The sequence below is a fragment of the Canis aureus genome, chromosome 1 (assembly GCF_053574225.1).
Source record: "Canis aureus isolate CA01 chromosome 1, VMU_Caureus_v.1.0, whole genome shotgun sequence".
NCBI lineage: Eukaryota > Metazoa > Chordata > Mammalia > Carnivora > Canidae > Canis > Canis aureus.
In genome coordinates this window covers 5,552,049-5,569,110 of record NC_135611.1, presented here as the reverse complement: position 1 = coordinate 5,569,110, position 17,062 = coordinate 5,552,049, and the positions used below count along the sequence as shown (strand labels likewise).

The window sequence follows — 17,062 nt, the reverse complement described above, 5'->3', positions numbered from 1 at the left end:
AAATACAAAGAGAAAACTTTCCAGGTTTCTTGGGGGAGGAATATGACAAAGTTCCAAGGGGAAGGAATCAAACCTTTAGGGAAAGAAGAAAGGACACAGATCTTTTATTCACTAGGAGGTAGGGGAGGCAGAAAGCCCTACCCCTCAATACAGTGTCTGGATGGGAGAGAATAATGTCTGGAAGCTTGAGCAATATCTTATAAAATGAGGCCCCAGTCTACTCCTGAGCACACTGGAATAATGCCTGCTCTGATGTGAAAGGATGAAGGCGGGTGAAGAATACAGCAGGGCTGGGCAGTCACCAGCCTAAGAACTCAGCTCACCAGACCAGTGTTGGGATCCAAAGCCAAGGAGCATGAGGTATGGCCTCGAGTGGATGAGGAGGACAGCCCTGCCAAATGCAGGGGCCTTGCTTGTGGGCTGCCGACATACTGCTCATCCTAGGTATCTCCCACTGAGAGAGCTTTGGCCCGATCCCTTCTGAGTATCAGGAATCTCACTCGAGGCACAAGAACTAACCAGGGTCTTCTGCTTTTTTTTTTTCAGTAAGTTGTAATAATAATAATAAAATCCAAAGGACCGTGTAGCAAAGTCCATGAGACAGAGTCAAGAAAACAGAACAAAGGGCTATCTTGTTCAGAGAAAATACTGTGACAGAGAGGTAGGCGTCTCAATTGGCCAGTGCTCACTCTGATATCTCACTGGGTTTGTGCTAAGTCTAAACATGGCATGAATCCTCTGATTATGCATATTTCCTGTAGAGCCAATTCTAAAGATCCTCTCAGCCACTCTGAGACAAATGATTCTATACAACATATTCTACACCAATGCTCTAAAGAAACATATACACATCCTCCAAAGGATGAAGATATACTCAGATACACAGGTATATCATGGTATAACTCATTAAAACAGCTGGTAATTGCTGTGCTGTGAGCCTCACATTTCTGAGAATAATCTGTTAAAAGACTCTGGAGCTGCGAGAGAAGTGCATAGCTATTCTGCTTCATTTTAGGGGCACCATACACCATCGGTCAGTGTGTTTAACATGAGCAAAGGCCAGTCCCCTCTAACTATCCATCTTCAAAATTTAACCAAGATCTGGATGGTGATCACACAAGTGTCTGCTTTATGATAATCTGTCTTATGCATTTCTCAGTGTCAGTGCACAATACAAAGAAGATTAATTACAAAAAAATAAGAGAAAAGCAAGGGAACAGTTAATACACAAAACAGTGGTTAACACAATATATAGAACCAGAAGGAGAGACACAGGGCACTTCAAAGTCCCTGGCAATGGTCCATTTCTTAAACCGTGTAGTGGCTACACGGGTTTTACTGTTTTTTGCATGGTCTGTACACACATCATACATAGAAAAGAACTTATTATCTCACAATTAAAATTTTAAAAGAAAAATTTTGTCAGCCATTCCATATGCACATGAGTATGTCTATGCAAGATATATCATAAATTCCCACTGGGATTTTTTAATAAAACTACAATGAATTTGTGGACTAAATTGGTACATCCTCAGAATTCTTAGTTTAAGATGGAATGCTGGAAATGACCCTATACAATCACCAAACTCAGGCTCTGTTTGTAAGTTATGTCACATTTAAAGCTGTACCCTTTCCATGCCCCATGACTCCTACTAACTGGTCTGGACCCCTTTCCAGTGACCTCTATGAACATTGCTCTGGTCACTCTACCCCACCCCCAACTGCTCTTGGTCTGCCCTTCCTGAGGATGCCCAGAATCCCTAGAGCCCCACATGTGCCTGTCACCTGGCTCAGCACCAACCTGAGGAGGAAAGGCACCATGCCTGACACATCTATGCCCTGTGTCCAGCACACGTGTTCAATAATGAATGAATCAGATAAATAAATCCTCCCTTGTCCCCGTTACTTCCTGCCACTCCCTGCAGATGGCCTCGTTAGAATCAGGCAGGTTTCTCGGGTCTCACTGATGACAAACAGTGGATAGAGCCACCTCAACACCAGGGACATGATGATAAAGCATTTTATCCTTGACAGAGAGAGAAAGTGTTCTTAAAACACAGGGCAAAGAGCTGTCGTTCCCAACTGCAATGACGTAGCCAGAATTTACTAAATATACCACATGGTACCACAGGAGAGTTTCTCAAAAACTGCAAAGGACATTCTGGTTTGTACTTTTCTAAAATGTGAGAGGAAGCTGATGGCGGCGGCGCCCTCTGCTGCTTCCTCATCACAGAACCACATGCAGAGGAAACGTGTCTCAGTTGCGCTGTCTTCTCACTGTGGAAATGTGTTTTCTAATTGTGAAAACAGATGAAAAGTGAGCTATCCCCATCTCAGCTTCCCATTCTCCTTCATTTTCCTCAGTCTCTCAGTCATGGATAATCATCTGGCCTTCCCTGTGAGCCATCAGCACTAACAGAACAGTGGCTACGGGCCGCCCCACGAGCTGGCAGTGAAAGGCCCTTCCTGATCGCTCTATGATGCAAACGCTTTGAAAAGACAGACCGAGTCATACACACAAGACACATATTCTAGAAGCATGTCCCTGAAAGTACAGATATACAGAAGACAGTGCAGCCCAGTGTTTCAGATCCGCACTCTGGAGACTGGTCTGTGCAGGTGCATATGGGGCTCTGCCATGCGCGGGCTGCGTGTAATTAGAGAACTGACCTACAAGACCAGTTCCAGCCACTTCACCAGTAACACGCGAGAGAAAATACTACCCAACTCACAGGCTTGCCGTGAAGATTAAGTTGAATAATTAATATAAATATAAAACATTCAGTAAGAACCTGTAATGAGCGCCCACAAGTCTGCTGTGTACTATCGTCTTCCTTATTAAGGGCACTGCTTGTATAAGGAATGCACACGAAGCTTCATCAAGGTTACACTATATTTGTTTAAAACTAGGTGAGGGTAAGTCCTCTCCTCTGAAGTTCTACATACCCATCTAAGATCCCACCTAAAAGATCTAATCCCTGGAGGACCCAGCACAGGCTCTTGAGAGCACAGATCATGTTCATGAGAAAGACTGAAAGCTAGGACGTCCTCAATTAACACTAGCCAGAGGGCACATGCATTTGTACCCTAGGTATAGACCGCTGCACATTAGTAGCACCCTCAATAGGATATACCAGGAAAAGGGATGAGATTTTATTCTGTTTCAAATAACATAATAAAGTTAAAAGGGTTGAAGTACCAAGAAGAAAGGCAGAACTTTCATGCCTTCATAAAACTGGGAGAACTGTTCCCAGACAGTACCTCTGCCCTTGAGCAGAGTGCAGTCCTGCCCAGGAGGGCTCACTCTCTAGATCACCTTCCAGTTCTTTCCTGATTCAGACTCCAAGATCTGCAGAAAGAGTACTGAAGAAAAATAAGAAACCCTGAAAATTAAACAATCTAAGCAGCCAACTCAAAAAGCTAAAAAAAGATCAAAATAAACCTAAAGAAAACAGATGACTTTCTAGGAAATCATATAAATACTAAAAAATGATTCAATGAAAAGTAGAAAACCTGATTATAACCAGATCAGAAACAGATTTTTAAAAACAAAACTATAAATAATCTGTGAGTATAAATGGAAAAACACTAAATACCAAATAACTGAAACCAGTAGCTTAGAAATAAGCATACATAATGAGAAGCTTCTGTCAGAGGTTCCAGGATGCTTACTATTAGAAGATACACTGAAGCATTTTATACATTAATAGTATAAAGGAGACAGAATCATATGATTATCAATAGTTGCCCAAAGATGTATCTGACATTTAAGAACCATTCCCAATTTTTTTAAAAAAATCCAACTAATTTAGAAATAGAAAGTTTATTAACTAAACTGCCTTGTATGACCACATAATACAAACCTAGAACATCCCCAGTAATAAAATGCTTTAACTTCCTATTAAGTTAGAAATACCCCCTCATAAACAAGAATTTGACAGTGTCTTTCAAAATTACTGTGCATTTTCCTTAGACCTAGCAACCCTACCCCTAAAAAAGTATTCCAAAGACAAGCTGGCAAAATATAAAAGGATGTATGAAGAAGGCTATTTATTTACTGTGACAGCAAAGACTGGAACCCACAGAAGGAAACCATTAACAAACTGCCCACCTACAGATGGTTTAAAAAGAGAGAATGAGAAAAATCTCTACGTCATTCTAAAGAGTAATCTCCAGAATATATTACTAACAGGGGAAAAGCAAGGAAATTAAAAAGGAGTATAGTATGCCTCTTTAAAAAAACACTGGGAGAAATAGAAATACATTGATGTATAACATATATTCAGAAAACAGCATTTAAAGAATAAACCAAAGGCCAATATCCAGGATCATCTTTGGAGGAACAGAGAGAACAGGGATGAAGGACAAGGATAGAAGTAAACCTCTCTGAACTTCCTTGTTTTATAGTTTCAACTATAAACCATGTAAATGTGGGATGTAATTTTTTTAATGTAAAAATAAAAGGAAAGCAATCCTGAAAAATAAAAAATCAACTGAAACAAATCACTCTGATTGTATGTCAAAGTGGTAGCATAATCACACAGAGAAGAACTATTTCAGGTGACTTAACTCTCTGGCATGATGTATCTTAAGCCCATAGTGAGCTATAGGAAAATCCTAATTAAAAGGATGTTCAATGGGTTATTTGCAACAATATTGCTATTTTTAAATTATTATAGATTTTGATGTTTGGAACAAAAATTTCCAGCATGAGAAAACATATTCAAGTATTTACTCAAAGTAGTTAATTAAAAACCTTAAAATCTTTCCTTTAATGAAGCATGATTGATTTCTTCCCATTATAAAACCTACAAACTTGTTAGCACTGCCCACCGAAAACCCTAAAAGAAATGAAAACCCAAGGGCAAGGTGCATCTCCAGGGTCCAGATTATGGTTTCTAAATACCATAGTGTAGTGGGAACTAAAAGGAAGCACAGCTCCTCAGAAAAATGACAGTTCCACCTCTGTGCAAGAAACAGACAAGATGAGCTTAGGTATCCAGTCCTGTAAGAGCACAAGCAAGCTACCAAGGATGACTAGAGTCATGTCAAAGGAACACAGGAGAAGATGACAATTTGAGCATCACAATAACAATAAAAGAAATAATGACTGAAAATAGACCAAAATACATAAAATACATTTTCTAATCTAGGAGTTCATAATAATATCCCCTCCCCCCAAAAAAACCCTCTAAGTCATCTTTGAAGACTGTTAGAGCATTAATCACTATAAATAGAAAGACTCAAGCATGTACCTTGCCCTTCCTGTATTAATTATTTTTAAGTTAACTAAACAGTTGATAAGAGAAAACTCTTATTTACAGAAGGATCCTACATAATAGGCATACAAGGAATGAAGTAACTAGGGAAACATCATTTTTGCAATCTCAATAAAATAACGCATATAGATGCCCATCATTTGGTAAACATTCATGGAGAAATTTATAATAGAATAAGCAGGCCAAAAATCTCAACCACGGATCAATCTCAATATAATTAATATTTAGAATGTCTTAAAAGACACAAATACCAAAGCTTACTCAAGAATAAATAGATAATCTAAGTAGTCCTATATCTATAAAAGAAATTGAAGCTGTAGTTAAAAACCTTCCCACAAAGAAACCTTCAGGCCTTGATGGCTTCCTGAAGGAATTCCACCAACCATTTTAAGGAGGAATTACTACCAATTCTAAGTAAAATCCAAAAAATCCAAAAGGTATGAATACTTCGCAACCTACTCTATGAAATCAGGAGTGGCCTGAGACCAAAGCCGCATTAAACATTACAACAACTGGGAGATACAAAGGGAGAGAAATAACAAAGATGAAATACTAAAGATCTCACCAATAAATGTGCAAAACTAGTATGAAGAAAATTCTGAAACACTCATTCTAAAAGACATGTAAGTATTTCTGAACTAAATGAAAGACATACCACATTATTGGGTAGGACAAGTCAACAACAAAGATGTCAACTCACTTCAGGTGAATGTCAAATATACATTCGAAATGATTCTAATGAAAATGTCGACAAGCATAGAAAAACCTAGAAATCTTGAGTCAGAAAGCAAAGACTCAAAGACCAATGGGGGTGTATCAAACAAGCACAGAAGCCAGCTTGAAGTAGAGCCCACTGATCAAACTAAGGACAATTTTAGCTTCAAAAAGAATAATGTTTGTAATTGTCTATAAATTATTAAATAAATTAAAAACTCAGAGTCCACAATGACCTAAACAACAAGAAGAGTGTGCACTCAAAATAATTTCCACCATAGGAAGTGATGATAACATCAATTCCATAATCTGAGCATTGGTGGTCAGAAAAGAAAGGATTAGAGCATTTATCCTGCCACTACAGGAGTTCACCAGTTGATGTGTGGAAATTCTTTATAAAATTTCAGTTAATAAATGTAGAAATATTGACATAACTAGAAAATCACCATTTTCTAAACTCTGAAAGAAATTGATTCAGGCAGAGATTAGTAATGGATGTCAAAACTATTAGAAGAAAGAATGTTGGAGAATTCACAAATAAAGTATTAAATTTCCCCTATAAAACACTACTACCAAAAAGGTTAAACTTGAGGGCCACCTGGGTGGCTCAGTCTGTTAAGCATCTGTCTTTGGCTCAAGTCATGATCCTGAGATCCTGGGATTGAGCCCTGCATCAGGCTCCGTATTCAGCAGGGACTCTCCTTAAGATTCTCTCTTTCATTCTGCCCCTCCACATCCTTGTGCTGTCTCTCACTATCTCAAATAAATAAATAAAATCTTTTTTTTTTAAATGTTAAACTTGTATCTATATGATTCTGTACATCAAACCTCCATGTTTACAGGACACAGACAAATGAAACCGAGAGGAAACAAGAAGACAAAGCAGAACAGGGGGCATTCTATATTCCTTCTTCCCTTTCATTCAACTGAGCCCCCTCCCTCTCAGCCTACTCCAGTCTCTGTCTCAGTTTTAGTGAGCATGGTAAACATGGATGCAGGATATACAGAAGGGTGGTTTCCCTTCACTCTTATCCTGGACAGGTGCTACACTGGCCCTGTGGGCAAGCTTACCAAATTCCTTTGAGAAAGAAGGGAAGAAGTTTGGGGTAAGAGGAAGAGGCACAGCAGGGCAAAATAGTAAGGAAAGTATCAGCAGAAAACATGAGTAGAGAATATTCCAGAAGGTAGAGAGGTGGTAATGAAAGAGATGGAGCCCGAGGCTAAAGAGACTTGATCTGGCCATGGTATTTCACAAGTCCTAGAATGAGGTGTGGGTATGAGAAGACAGAGTGCCAACAGATGATCAGTGAAGAGACAATTCTTAACTCAAATATAAAAATAGGTCCCTTATTGTCTCTAACCTTTTAATTTCATACTGAAACAAAAAGTCAATTAGTTTCACCTTTCTTGGTAAAGAGATTGCGAAATGTACCACACAGGTAGAAAACTCCACCGCTGTGCATATCAACATGCAGCTGGTAGCCATGTAGTCCATACTCCGGGTTGTCATCCAAAAGAGGAGTATGAGGAGGTAGCTCGTAGGGGCTAAAGAAAGCAAAACAAAACATACACACATTTGTCAACCAGAGATAAAATGTTTAAACTGAAAATACTCCTTTAAAAAAATTAATATCTGTCCAAACACCAGCTTCTATCAATCCTCTACAGAGTTCCCAATAGCCTTCCACACCAGGAACTCAAAAGAATTGCTTTGTGTTCCTTTCACCAACTTATATAAAAACAGGCAAAGGAGTGAGTTCTGTAAGTATCCACAAGATGACCACGGATGAATACATTCCTGGGATCTGCCTAAGATAGCAGCTCGGCAAAGACAACTCTGCTCCTCAGAGGTCTCAGTAACCAGAGAACGGAGCTGCTCAACAGGAAAATGCATCAAACAACAGACCTATAGATTAGGAACCAGGCAGAGACCCAAAGCTATGATGAACAAAGTTTTATTCAGTAAGAAAAACCTTACTACGTAAAGTAACAAACTCAAAAGCATTCAGGAGCTTTTCAAATAATAATTTTAAAAATGAATGTGAAAGCAGGAGTGAAATGAAAAGCATATTGCCCACCTCAAGACCTTCAAAGTCATTAAAAGACACGTACTATGTTGACCAAGCAAAACACATCTACAGACCCAACTCAGCCATGGGTCTGTGTGCCTTGCAAGATATAAAAACTCACATTAATGCAAAGAACAGGAAACATCTTGATGCACTGGCATCTTGCAGTAATGAAGCTATCCTGCCCCCATAAATAACATTCTACTAGGGACATAATCCTTAACCCAGAACAAATAAAGCAAATATGTACTCATGAATAATCCAATTATTTTAGCAACAGCTAAGTAATTATGCCTATTGGCTTGTGTCTACTGATTAAAAACAGAGTATCTTTGTAGCTACTCTCAGGATATTAAGATGGTATCAACTTCTAATCCTTTATATTTACTGTCAAAAATTTAATACACCCACACATAAATACATACACAGTGGCTGAGCCTAATGTGCTCTTCTCCACAAGGTGATGGAAATGAAGATTTGCCATAACAAAAGCCAGTTCTTCCTCCCTCTGAAAAGTCAATTAGAAAGAATACATTTTTCAACTGAAATATTAATTTTTCACAAGGTCGTTGTGAAGATCACAGCACATTCACGTTACAGATAGATGCCGTTTCTTACAACTGTAAGATCACCACAGTACGAATGCATTATTACTGCTAATACATTATTACTACCCAATAAGACTTATGTGTCATACTGAGAGCAGGACAATTCACCCAAATATGCAGAGCATGCAATACCAAAAGGATTAACATCCTAGCACTTGTGAAATGTCAAATCACTCTATTACACACGATTGTGAAAATATATGTTAGCTCCAGGTCCTTTCAAACTCTTTACCAAGATAAAGATGATACTGGTAAGACCTTCACATATACAAGATTAATTCCACAAATACTTAGCATTGTGGCATACATTCGTCTCTTGAGTACCCACTTGACTTGGCAAAGCCAATGGGGATGAAGAGTTTCACCCACCAGGTTAAGTAGTAGAAAATATGACTGTAGAGGAACAGATACCCATTTCTTCCCAAACTCACAGCAGACACTGTCTGGTGTGGGTAACCCAGAATGGTCAATCCAAGGCATCGCTCTCCAGTAGCCCGCCAGAGGAGGATCCTCATAACTATGTGGGCCAAAAGACTGATGAATTCAAGTCCAGGAAATGTTTAGCAGGCCAAGTGCTGCCTGGGCCAAAAGTCACCCTCACACAGTGAGGGAGGGATGGAAAAACTAACTGGCTGCTTGCAAAGGATGATGAGAGGATGATGCTGTATATCTTGGTTCTGTCTGGTCATAATTTAGAATCACATTTGTAAACTTCTATCTTAAAACACCCACAGACCATGGCCACAGATGCCCACACAACTGGTGTACAGAGAAACATCACACTGTTACGCTCTTCACTAAAGTGCCTGCCTAGAAAGTAACCCCAGAGGAGGGAGCTGGCCAACAGCCTCACCCCATGAGAAAGGAAACCTCATCAAGTGGGAAAGGAGAAGTCTTCAGACACTGTATCCTGAAGGGCAGATTACACTCAACATCACATGCTTGGGATCAGACACACATGTGCCGCTGGGTTAAACACAGAGTAAGAGACACTCTGGCCAACACAGGATATGAGAGGAGGAGAACAGAGCATGTATTGACTGGAAGAGAAAGGGGGCGATTCCCATGACGTGGAAGAGAGAATGTGAACAAAAACATGCAGGCAGGAACAGGTGGCCTGTAATCCGTGACAGCAAAACAGCAGAGTAGCCTCCACAGAGCAGAGGGTCATTTCGCTGGAAAAATGAAGTCGGTAAGAGCGTAAAACAGGTTTCCAGGTTAGTGGACACTCACAGGGACCTCACATTTGGCATCCTGCACAATGGTGAGTAAATGTGGAGTTGGGAGGGAGATGGCACCATGCAGGCAGGGACTCCAACCTTACCTTCCACAGCCCCACCAGGAGGCCTGGGTGTAGACAGAAGATCCGAATGAGTCTGTCCCAGCCAATCATGGTGGATTCAGTTAAATTACTCAGATTGTACTTTGCAATTAAAGAAAGCCACCGAGGTCTTTGAACATCCATGCCAAAGAAAGGAAAGAGAGAAATGAGCTTTCACACCTGGAATGTTATCAATTCTGTCTAGGGTATCTAAAAATACTTTTGAAGAGCATGCTAATAATGTGCACCTTGCTAAGAAATAGTGCATGGAGGGCCAGGGGACACAAACAACTCCTATAACTAAAAAGAAAATGGATATACCCAAATTTCTTGCCCAATTATGTTTTCCTCCTCCTTGCTGTTACTGTCAACTCAACAGCCCAGTCAGAGGTGGAAGAATCATGAGGATGAGAAAGAACCATGTTCTTTCCTCTTCCCCTCAGAAATCAGCACAATGCTAGAGTCAAAAGCAGATTCTCCTATGTATTCATAACCAAGGGAAATAACACCTAAGCAAAGACAAAATATTCTAAATGACAAAAAAGCAGGTGGTATCAGTAGGCTGTCTGAAAGCAGATAACATACCTTTTAACATTATTATCAAAAATAATTTAGAAAGTGTGAAAATTTTAATACTAGGAAATGAATTTAAACCAAAACCCTGAGTATTGTCATGAAGGAGATCCACTGTGAACTCTATATTAGAATCAGTGTCTAAGAGTAAGTAATAACTCAGATGTGTAAACACAACACTGCTGTTCACCATAAGACTTAAAAACTGGAATGAAACATTTCTAGGGACCTAGAGATAGTTCAGGAAATTATAAGGGAGATGAGATCACAGTGGTCAATTAACGCAGCTCAGTATTAGAAGAGGGTCCCTAAAGAGCTGGGGCCACATGGCATTCAAGCATTCTCCTCCAGCACCTAAGGCACCAGCTAGCAGGAGATGTATTCAAATATTCACTAAAAGAATCAGAAAACTAAGGAGTTCAGCTGTGGCACTGTTTCCAAGTGGGGGCATGGGACCAGGAGGCTTTAAGCATCAAAACCAGATCTGCAGTTTCTAGACTACCCTGGTCCCTCCCTCAATTTTCAAAGGACGTTTTATGCTGAAAACTATACTTGTTAGGGAGTGATGGGGAGCAAGCATGTGTGTGATGTATGACCTAAAAATATACTCCACATAGGTAGAATACATGGAGCAGAAGCAAAACATAGGGTTAGGAACCTAAGTATGGCATCAAGCAAACCTTAAATCCAACCCCAAGGTGCTCAGAAATGGTGTTGTCACTGCCTCTATGATCATTAGTGTGGACAGATGAGGTCAGGCAGGGTGTGAAAACCTTCCTCTCACACTCTTCAATGGGCCCAAAAGGAGAATACTCATCACCATGGCTCCAGAGCAGTTTAAACAGACTCCACAAAGAACAGGCTAAGTCCTCATGTGCCTTGGCCTCACAGGCCACAGAGAGAGAAATGAAGGCTAATAACTACCCAACATTCCTCCCAAGTTTGGAGAAGAATAGAATAAGCCACAGAATGGAGAACATTTGCAGAGGAGAAAACTTAATGAGTCTAACTAGAATGGTATAAACTACAGGAAAATTCAAATAAGGCTTTCACTGTTCTTGAAAAAACTGTCATGGAGGAAACAAAAAAAGACCCAAATAACAATCCCCAAGTTTCTCCTTTGCTGTCACAGATGCAGATAAGGATTTGTACTTCTGCATGATAAACACATTCACTCTCAAACTTGCAATAAAAGAGCCCATCAAAACACGTTCCTAAAAAACACTTCCAGTGTCTGTTCTGCACAGTTTATCAAATGCTGGCTGAAGTCCACTGAGTTTTATTGGAAATAAATTCCGTATATCAACTTTCCCAATGAATTCTAGCACTTCTCTCACTGTACAGTATCTCGTATTCCTGACCCAGATGGCAGTTTTCAGGAGCACAGGATCTTTAACTGAGCTTTACAATTCAACACTATCCACTTCGTCTTCAGTGACTATCTTAATGTGATGTTGATAATGTCCTAATGCCTATAAATAATATTTCATGATATGGCAAGTAACATATTGTTCAGTCAAATCAGTACAGAGATTGGGGATTGATTCTCCAAACACAACTGCACAGCACATAATACTACATGAGAAAAATCTTGTGTCCGTCATGATACCATATGAAATTTTAGAGATTTATCCAAATAAATGTACCAATTTAAAAAGTAAACATGCTTCCAAATTATCTACAGTAATATCATCAGGGAAAACCATTCACATATCATTCTTCATAGCATTAAGGTTATTTTCAGAATATGCTAAAGCCTGGCTTTATCATCACCAAGAAGCCCAATGCTCTCACATTCTCAGCATGACAAGTGTAATCACTGAAAATATCCTCAAAGAATCAGCACCAGAGAGTGGAAACTAAAACAAGGTCCCAGGTTACAAAGTTGTAAAAATGTGTGTCCAGGAAAGCCATGAAAGAATGCTGACCCACCATGACAACACTTCCCATCCCAAGGACACATGTGACCTGAGAGAAACCAAGGGTGAAATCACAACACACAGGCTGGTAGGAACAATGAGGTGGTAAATGCCATGGCAACATCAAAGGATGCTGGGCAGGGAAGGAGGCATTCCAGCGCAGGACACTGGCCCTGGAGAAGGCAGCCATGACCTCTCTTTACCTCTGCGTTTGCTGTGCATTTTATGTAGGTGCACTTGCTTGCTCAGGAGATCAGGACGCTACAACCAGCAGCAGCTGGCTTTGAGAAGGAAGTGATTAATGACCAGAAGAGTGAGGAGAGACTTCTAATGCATGTGGATGCAGCACAGAACCCCTGAGGACAGAGCCCCTAAGTAAGGACTCTATGCACATCAGCAACGTGACACACATCTATCTATCTGACTGATGCCTCTTGACAGTGAAACCTTCTGATCTTCTTCAGAGCAGTCGTGTATGCTAAATACTCCTCACCATCAGCATCACCCCATTCCACACACAGGAAGGCTGAGCAGAGAGACTAAGACCCTTGCACAAGGTCCCACATCCAGTCAGTTCAACAGAAAGGCATATAAAAATAAGAATTATTACCTTATGACCTAATGTTTAACCAATGGTTACTGTATCATTAACTAATGAAGGAAGATATAGCAATTTTATATATCTTTGTGTTAAAATGATTAAAACTAAAAGGCTCAAAAGGTTAGCCCATAAATCACCTAGGAATTTTGTGAACTAGAATACTATTCTCTGTTATAGATAACCCAAGGTGTGAGGAACCTAAATTTAGATCTAATCATAAATGTTATAAATCCATTCTTTTTCTATTCTATAGTGATCCACATTGCAAAAGAAGCCTTTAAAATGCACTGGTGGTATTTTTAAAGTACAAGACTAATAGTATTCTTAAATTACAAGATTAATGGCAACTAGTTTTTACATATAAGATGTTCTCACCCAAAGGTTCTATTGAGTTAGTACTTACCCATTTTTGGAGGGGGGTTTAGACCGGTCCCTAAAAACTGGCGTCACACCACACAAATCTAGGGTTGACAATGTGGCTAGCTGTGGCCAGTTTCTGCCATACCATATAATTGTCACTGATGAATCATTTATCAAAAGGTCAATGTGCTGCATGATGTATTCTTTTCCATTTTTTTCTTTCAATATAATCACCCAACCTAAACCAGATATTCTGGAGAAAGAAAAATTAAAAATGTTTGTCTTGCTGCAGGAAAAAGAAAAAAAAAAGTGCTAAGGTCAATTTCACACATCATCTCTAAAGTATCTAGTTCCTGAAAAGCCAAAGTTGAAGTTCTTAGAAAGTACCTGGCACAAATTTTTTCATCAATGATCCTCTCTTTAGACTTTTTCTCCTCATCTAAAAATCACTGAACATCTACCATGTTCTCAGAAGTGGCAAAACACAGACAAGGCAAAGTTCTGCCCAGAAGCAAGGATGCTTTGGATGCTGTCACTTTATGACAATAGATTACTAGTTATTTCTGCTTTTCATAAAAACTTCAGGCCATTTCTATGGTATATGGAAATACTATATAGCTAATAAGATGCACAGAAACACATGAATATCTCAAGAGACAGTCCCTCACAGTATAAATTGTACCTATGTCCTTATACACACAATACCCTGAGCTTACACCATCATTCTTTTTAAAGTGACATGCATATAAATGTTAAATAGTACCCGCAAGTAACCACGATACCCACTGATCAAGAGGATGCTGTGTACCTGAGGGCCTCTTTGGTTTTAACTGGAAGGCCTGTGTAAGGGTTGACAGGTTTGAGAACCCGCGCTAGCGCTGCTTTTACAGATGCTCTTTGCTTTGCAATATATTCTTTCTTCCAATATCCAGCTTCTTTATCCTCAACCGACAGTAAGTTCATAGATACAGTGGTCTTCTCTGCTGAATTAACTTGCCAATTAGATATTTTAGGTGAAAAGGCAGTTGAATAGATTCTGATCCAAATAAAACTGGGGGAGAAGAGGAACTATGTTAACTATGAGACACTGTCATATACCTGCAGTAGCAATATATTACCGTAGAGATGCACAATCGTTTGTAAATAGTCCTAGTCCATGAATAAATCAAACGTTTACAGTTGCTCATGTGTTAAAGTGAACTGTAGTTTGAGGTTAAGTGTTTCAGATTCACCAACCCCAGAAACACATACTAAAAGGAAAAGCTTGTTTCCCAGGGTCAAGTTAAAATGAGTGATCTCACGGTATTTGGCATCACCCAAACCACTGCTGTCCTAAAGCAATAATGGAATGAGATTACAGAAAAATAATAAGAAATATACAAGGTGACTCCTACTGTGTTATCTTAGGTAGATATATTTTTTAAAGGTCGGAAAGGGGGCAGCCCAGGTGGCTCAGCGGTTTGGCGCCTGCCTTCGGCCCAGGGTGTGATCCTGGAAACCCAGGATCGAGTCCCATGTCAGGCTCCCTGCGTGGAGCCTGCTTCTCCCTCTGCCTGTGTCTCTGCCTCTCTCTCTGTGTGTGTCTCCCTCATGAATAAATAAAGAAAATCTTTAAAAAAATAAAAATAAAAAAAAAATAAAGGTCGGAAAGGAACCATATGTACATACACACAGAGAGAAATGTCAGCAGAATGGAATTGAATGTTTTTTATTTCTATGTTTTAATTTTTCCACAAAGACATGTCATGCTTGCACAAAGAGAGGAAAATGCACAATGAATGAAAAAAATAACAACAGTGTTTTCTGAGCACTGTGGTAAGCATTATTTGAGCATTTGGTAAACAGCAACTACTTTAATCATCAAAAAATCCATGAAGTAGCCACTATCATTGTCCCCACTGGACAATGTAATGAGGCCACAATGTGAAGTTGTGGCCCAGACGGGTCTGTGGATGGTAAGGAAACGGAAGACCCAGGATTGGACCCTCACAGCCTCAACCAGAACTCACACATCCATCCCCTGTGCTTCTCAGCCTCTTCAGGGACAAAGAGATGAACTTGAAGAAACCAAGTAATTCGCCTAAATTCAGAGAGCCCATCAGCCGCAAGGTTGAATTTAAATTCAGCCCCAAGGCAGAGCCTGTGCTCCTCCTGCCCATCACACTGAGGCCCAGGAGAAGCCATGGGAGCAGTAGCAGCTGGCAGGGGCCCAAGGGAGCCCAAGACACCTCTCTCCGAGCCAATGCTCTCCTCCAGGGAAAGAAGCAAACTTCTCTTTGGGGGAACTGAGCCATGGCTAAAATCCATTTCCAACAGCAAAAAGTGAGCTTTACATAAATAAATGTAATAATCTGCTCATTTGTGTCTCTACCTTTCTGTTTAGTTCAGCACGGGATGAAGTGGCCAGTGGCCAAAAGGCAGCAAGGAGAAGGCAATGCCCTCAGAAGAGGATGGCCCCGCACTGCCTGAGATCCGCTGGAGATGCCACACACTCTGGGGGCCAGCCAGTCACCACCACGACAGCAAGGTGCACTCGGCGGACACGCGACCTGCAGACGTGTCTCCCTGATCCAGGTAGTGCACGCACTTCCCAACACACTCACACGGAATCAGACCCCCGCTGACATCCTTAGGTAGCATGCATTTTCAAATTATATCTCACCCCACAGAATCATTTCACACCAAGCTTTCTGCCCTAAGGTGTTTATTTTCTCAGTTCAGAAATTTCTGGACTTTCAGATGTGAGCTAAGAGTGTAAAATGATGATTACTTGAGTACATCTAGGTAAATCTGAAACTGTTTCACCAAAATCTCTTGAGTAGGCATTTTTAAAAACTCCCTTTACATAAAAGCTTGTTCACATCTCCTTCAAATTTATTCTACTCATCACTTTACTCCACATAAGTGTTCCCAAATTTCTCACATTGGCGCCACATGACCTAAAGCTGACTCGATTCTTGTCCATGCGCCAGCACTCCTGAATTACAAAAGAGGAAATGGGATGGAAGGAGCGGAGCCCGAACCCCACACACCTTCAGTTACAACTACACCCAACACCTGTATGAAGAACCACTTTCAACTCATTAGCTTACTGTATTTACTGTAAGTGAAGTCTAAACAGAACATTTTACAGAATAGACTGTGCAGATTGTTCCACTTGATACTTGATAAAATACAAATGTCAAGTATAAGATGCATTTAACAAGTACTCAAAACCCAAACACATTCATTTCTGATCACCCAACGCCTCATCCTGTTAAAAAACAAAGGTGATTTTGAGAACAAGAGCGTATTTAGCTACTGTACCAGTCAGGCACAGAAAAACTTCAATCAAACAAGTTGTTGACAAAATGGGGCCAATTTAATATTCTGATAAACAGTGTTTCCCAGAGTGCTGGAAAATAAACACCCCACATGATGATCCAGATCCAGCCTGACCCACGCTTCCCCGTTACCTCCACGCAGGTGGAGCCTGGTGCTCTTGCTGATGGATGCGACGTGCGCAGCAAGGAGGCAGCCCCCGCTGATGTAAGAAGGGCATCAGCGAGACCCCTACCCTCCATACAGGTTTCCCTATTAGTCATTAGTATGACTGGCTACAATAGGTACTCCTGCCCT

The 17,062-nt window shown here is 40.3% G+C and overlaps 1 protein-coding gene across 7 annotated transcripts in view; it reads right to left on the bottom strand.

The window, feature by feature from the left end:
- Nucleotides 1-17,062, bottom strand: part of FBXO15 (F-box protein 15) — a 47,274-nt gene that overhangs the window by 19,712 nt on the left and 10,500 nt on the right. For 6 of the 7 annotated variants that reach the window (XM_077881584.1, XM_077881504.1, XM_077881128.1 and 3 more), the window contains 5 exons: nt 14,253-14,495; nt 13,488-13,697; nt 9,995-10,121; nt 8,488-8,570; nt 7,396-7,538 (listed from right to left, as the gene is read on the bottom strand). In XM_077881584.1, the coding sequence (XP_077737710.1) occupies nt 7,396-7,538; nt 8,488-8,570; nt 9,995-10,121; nt 13,488-13,697; nt 14,253-14,495 (806 nt within the window). The remainder of the gene's footprint in view (nt 1-7,395; nt 7,539-8,487; nt 8,571-9,994; nt 10,122-13,487; nt 13,698-14,252; nt 14,496-17,062) is intronic. The other variant, XM_077881269.1, reaches the window with a different exon arrangement.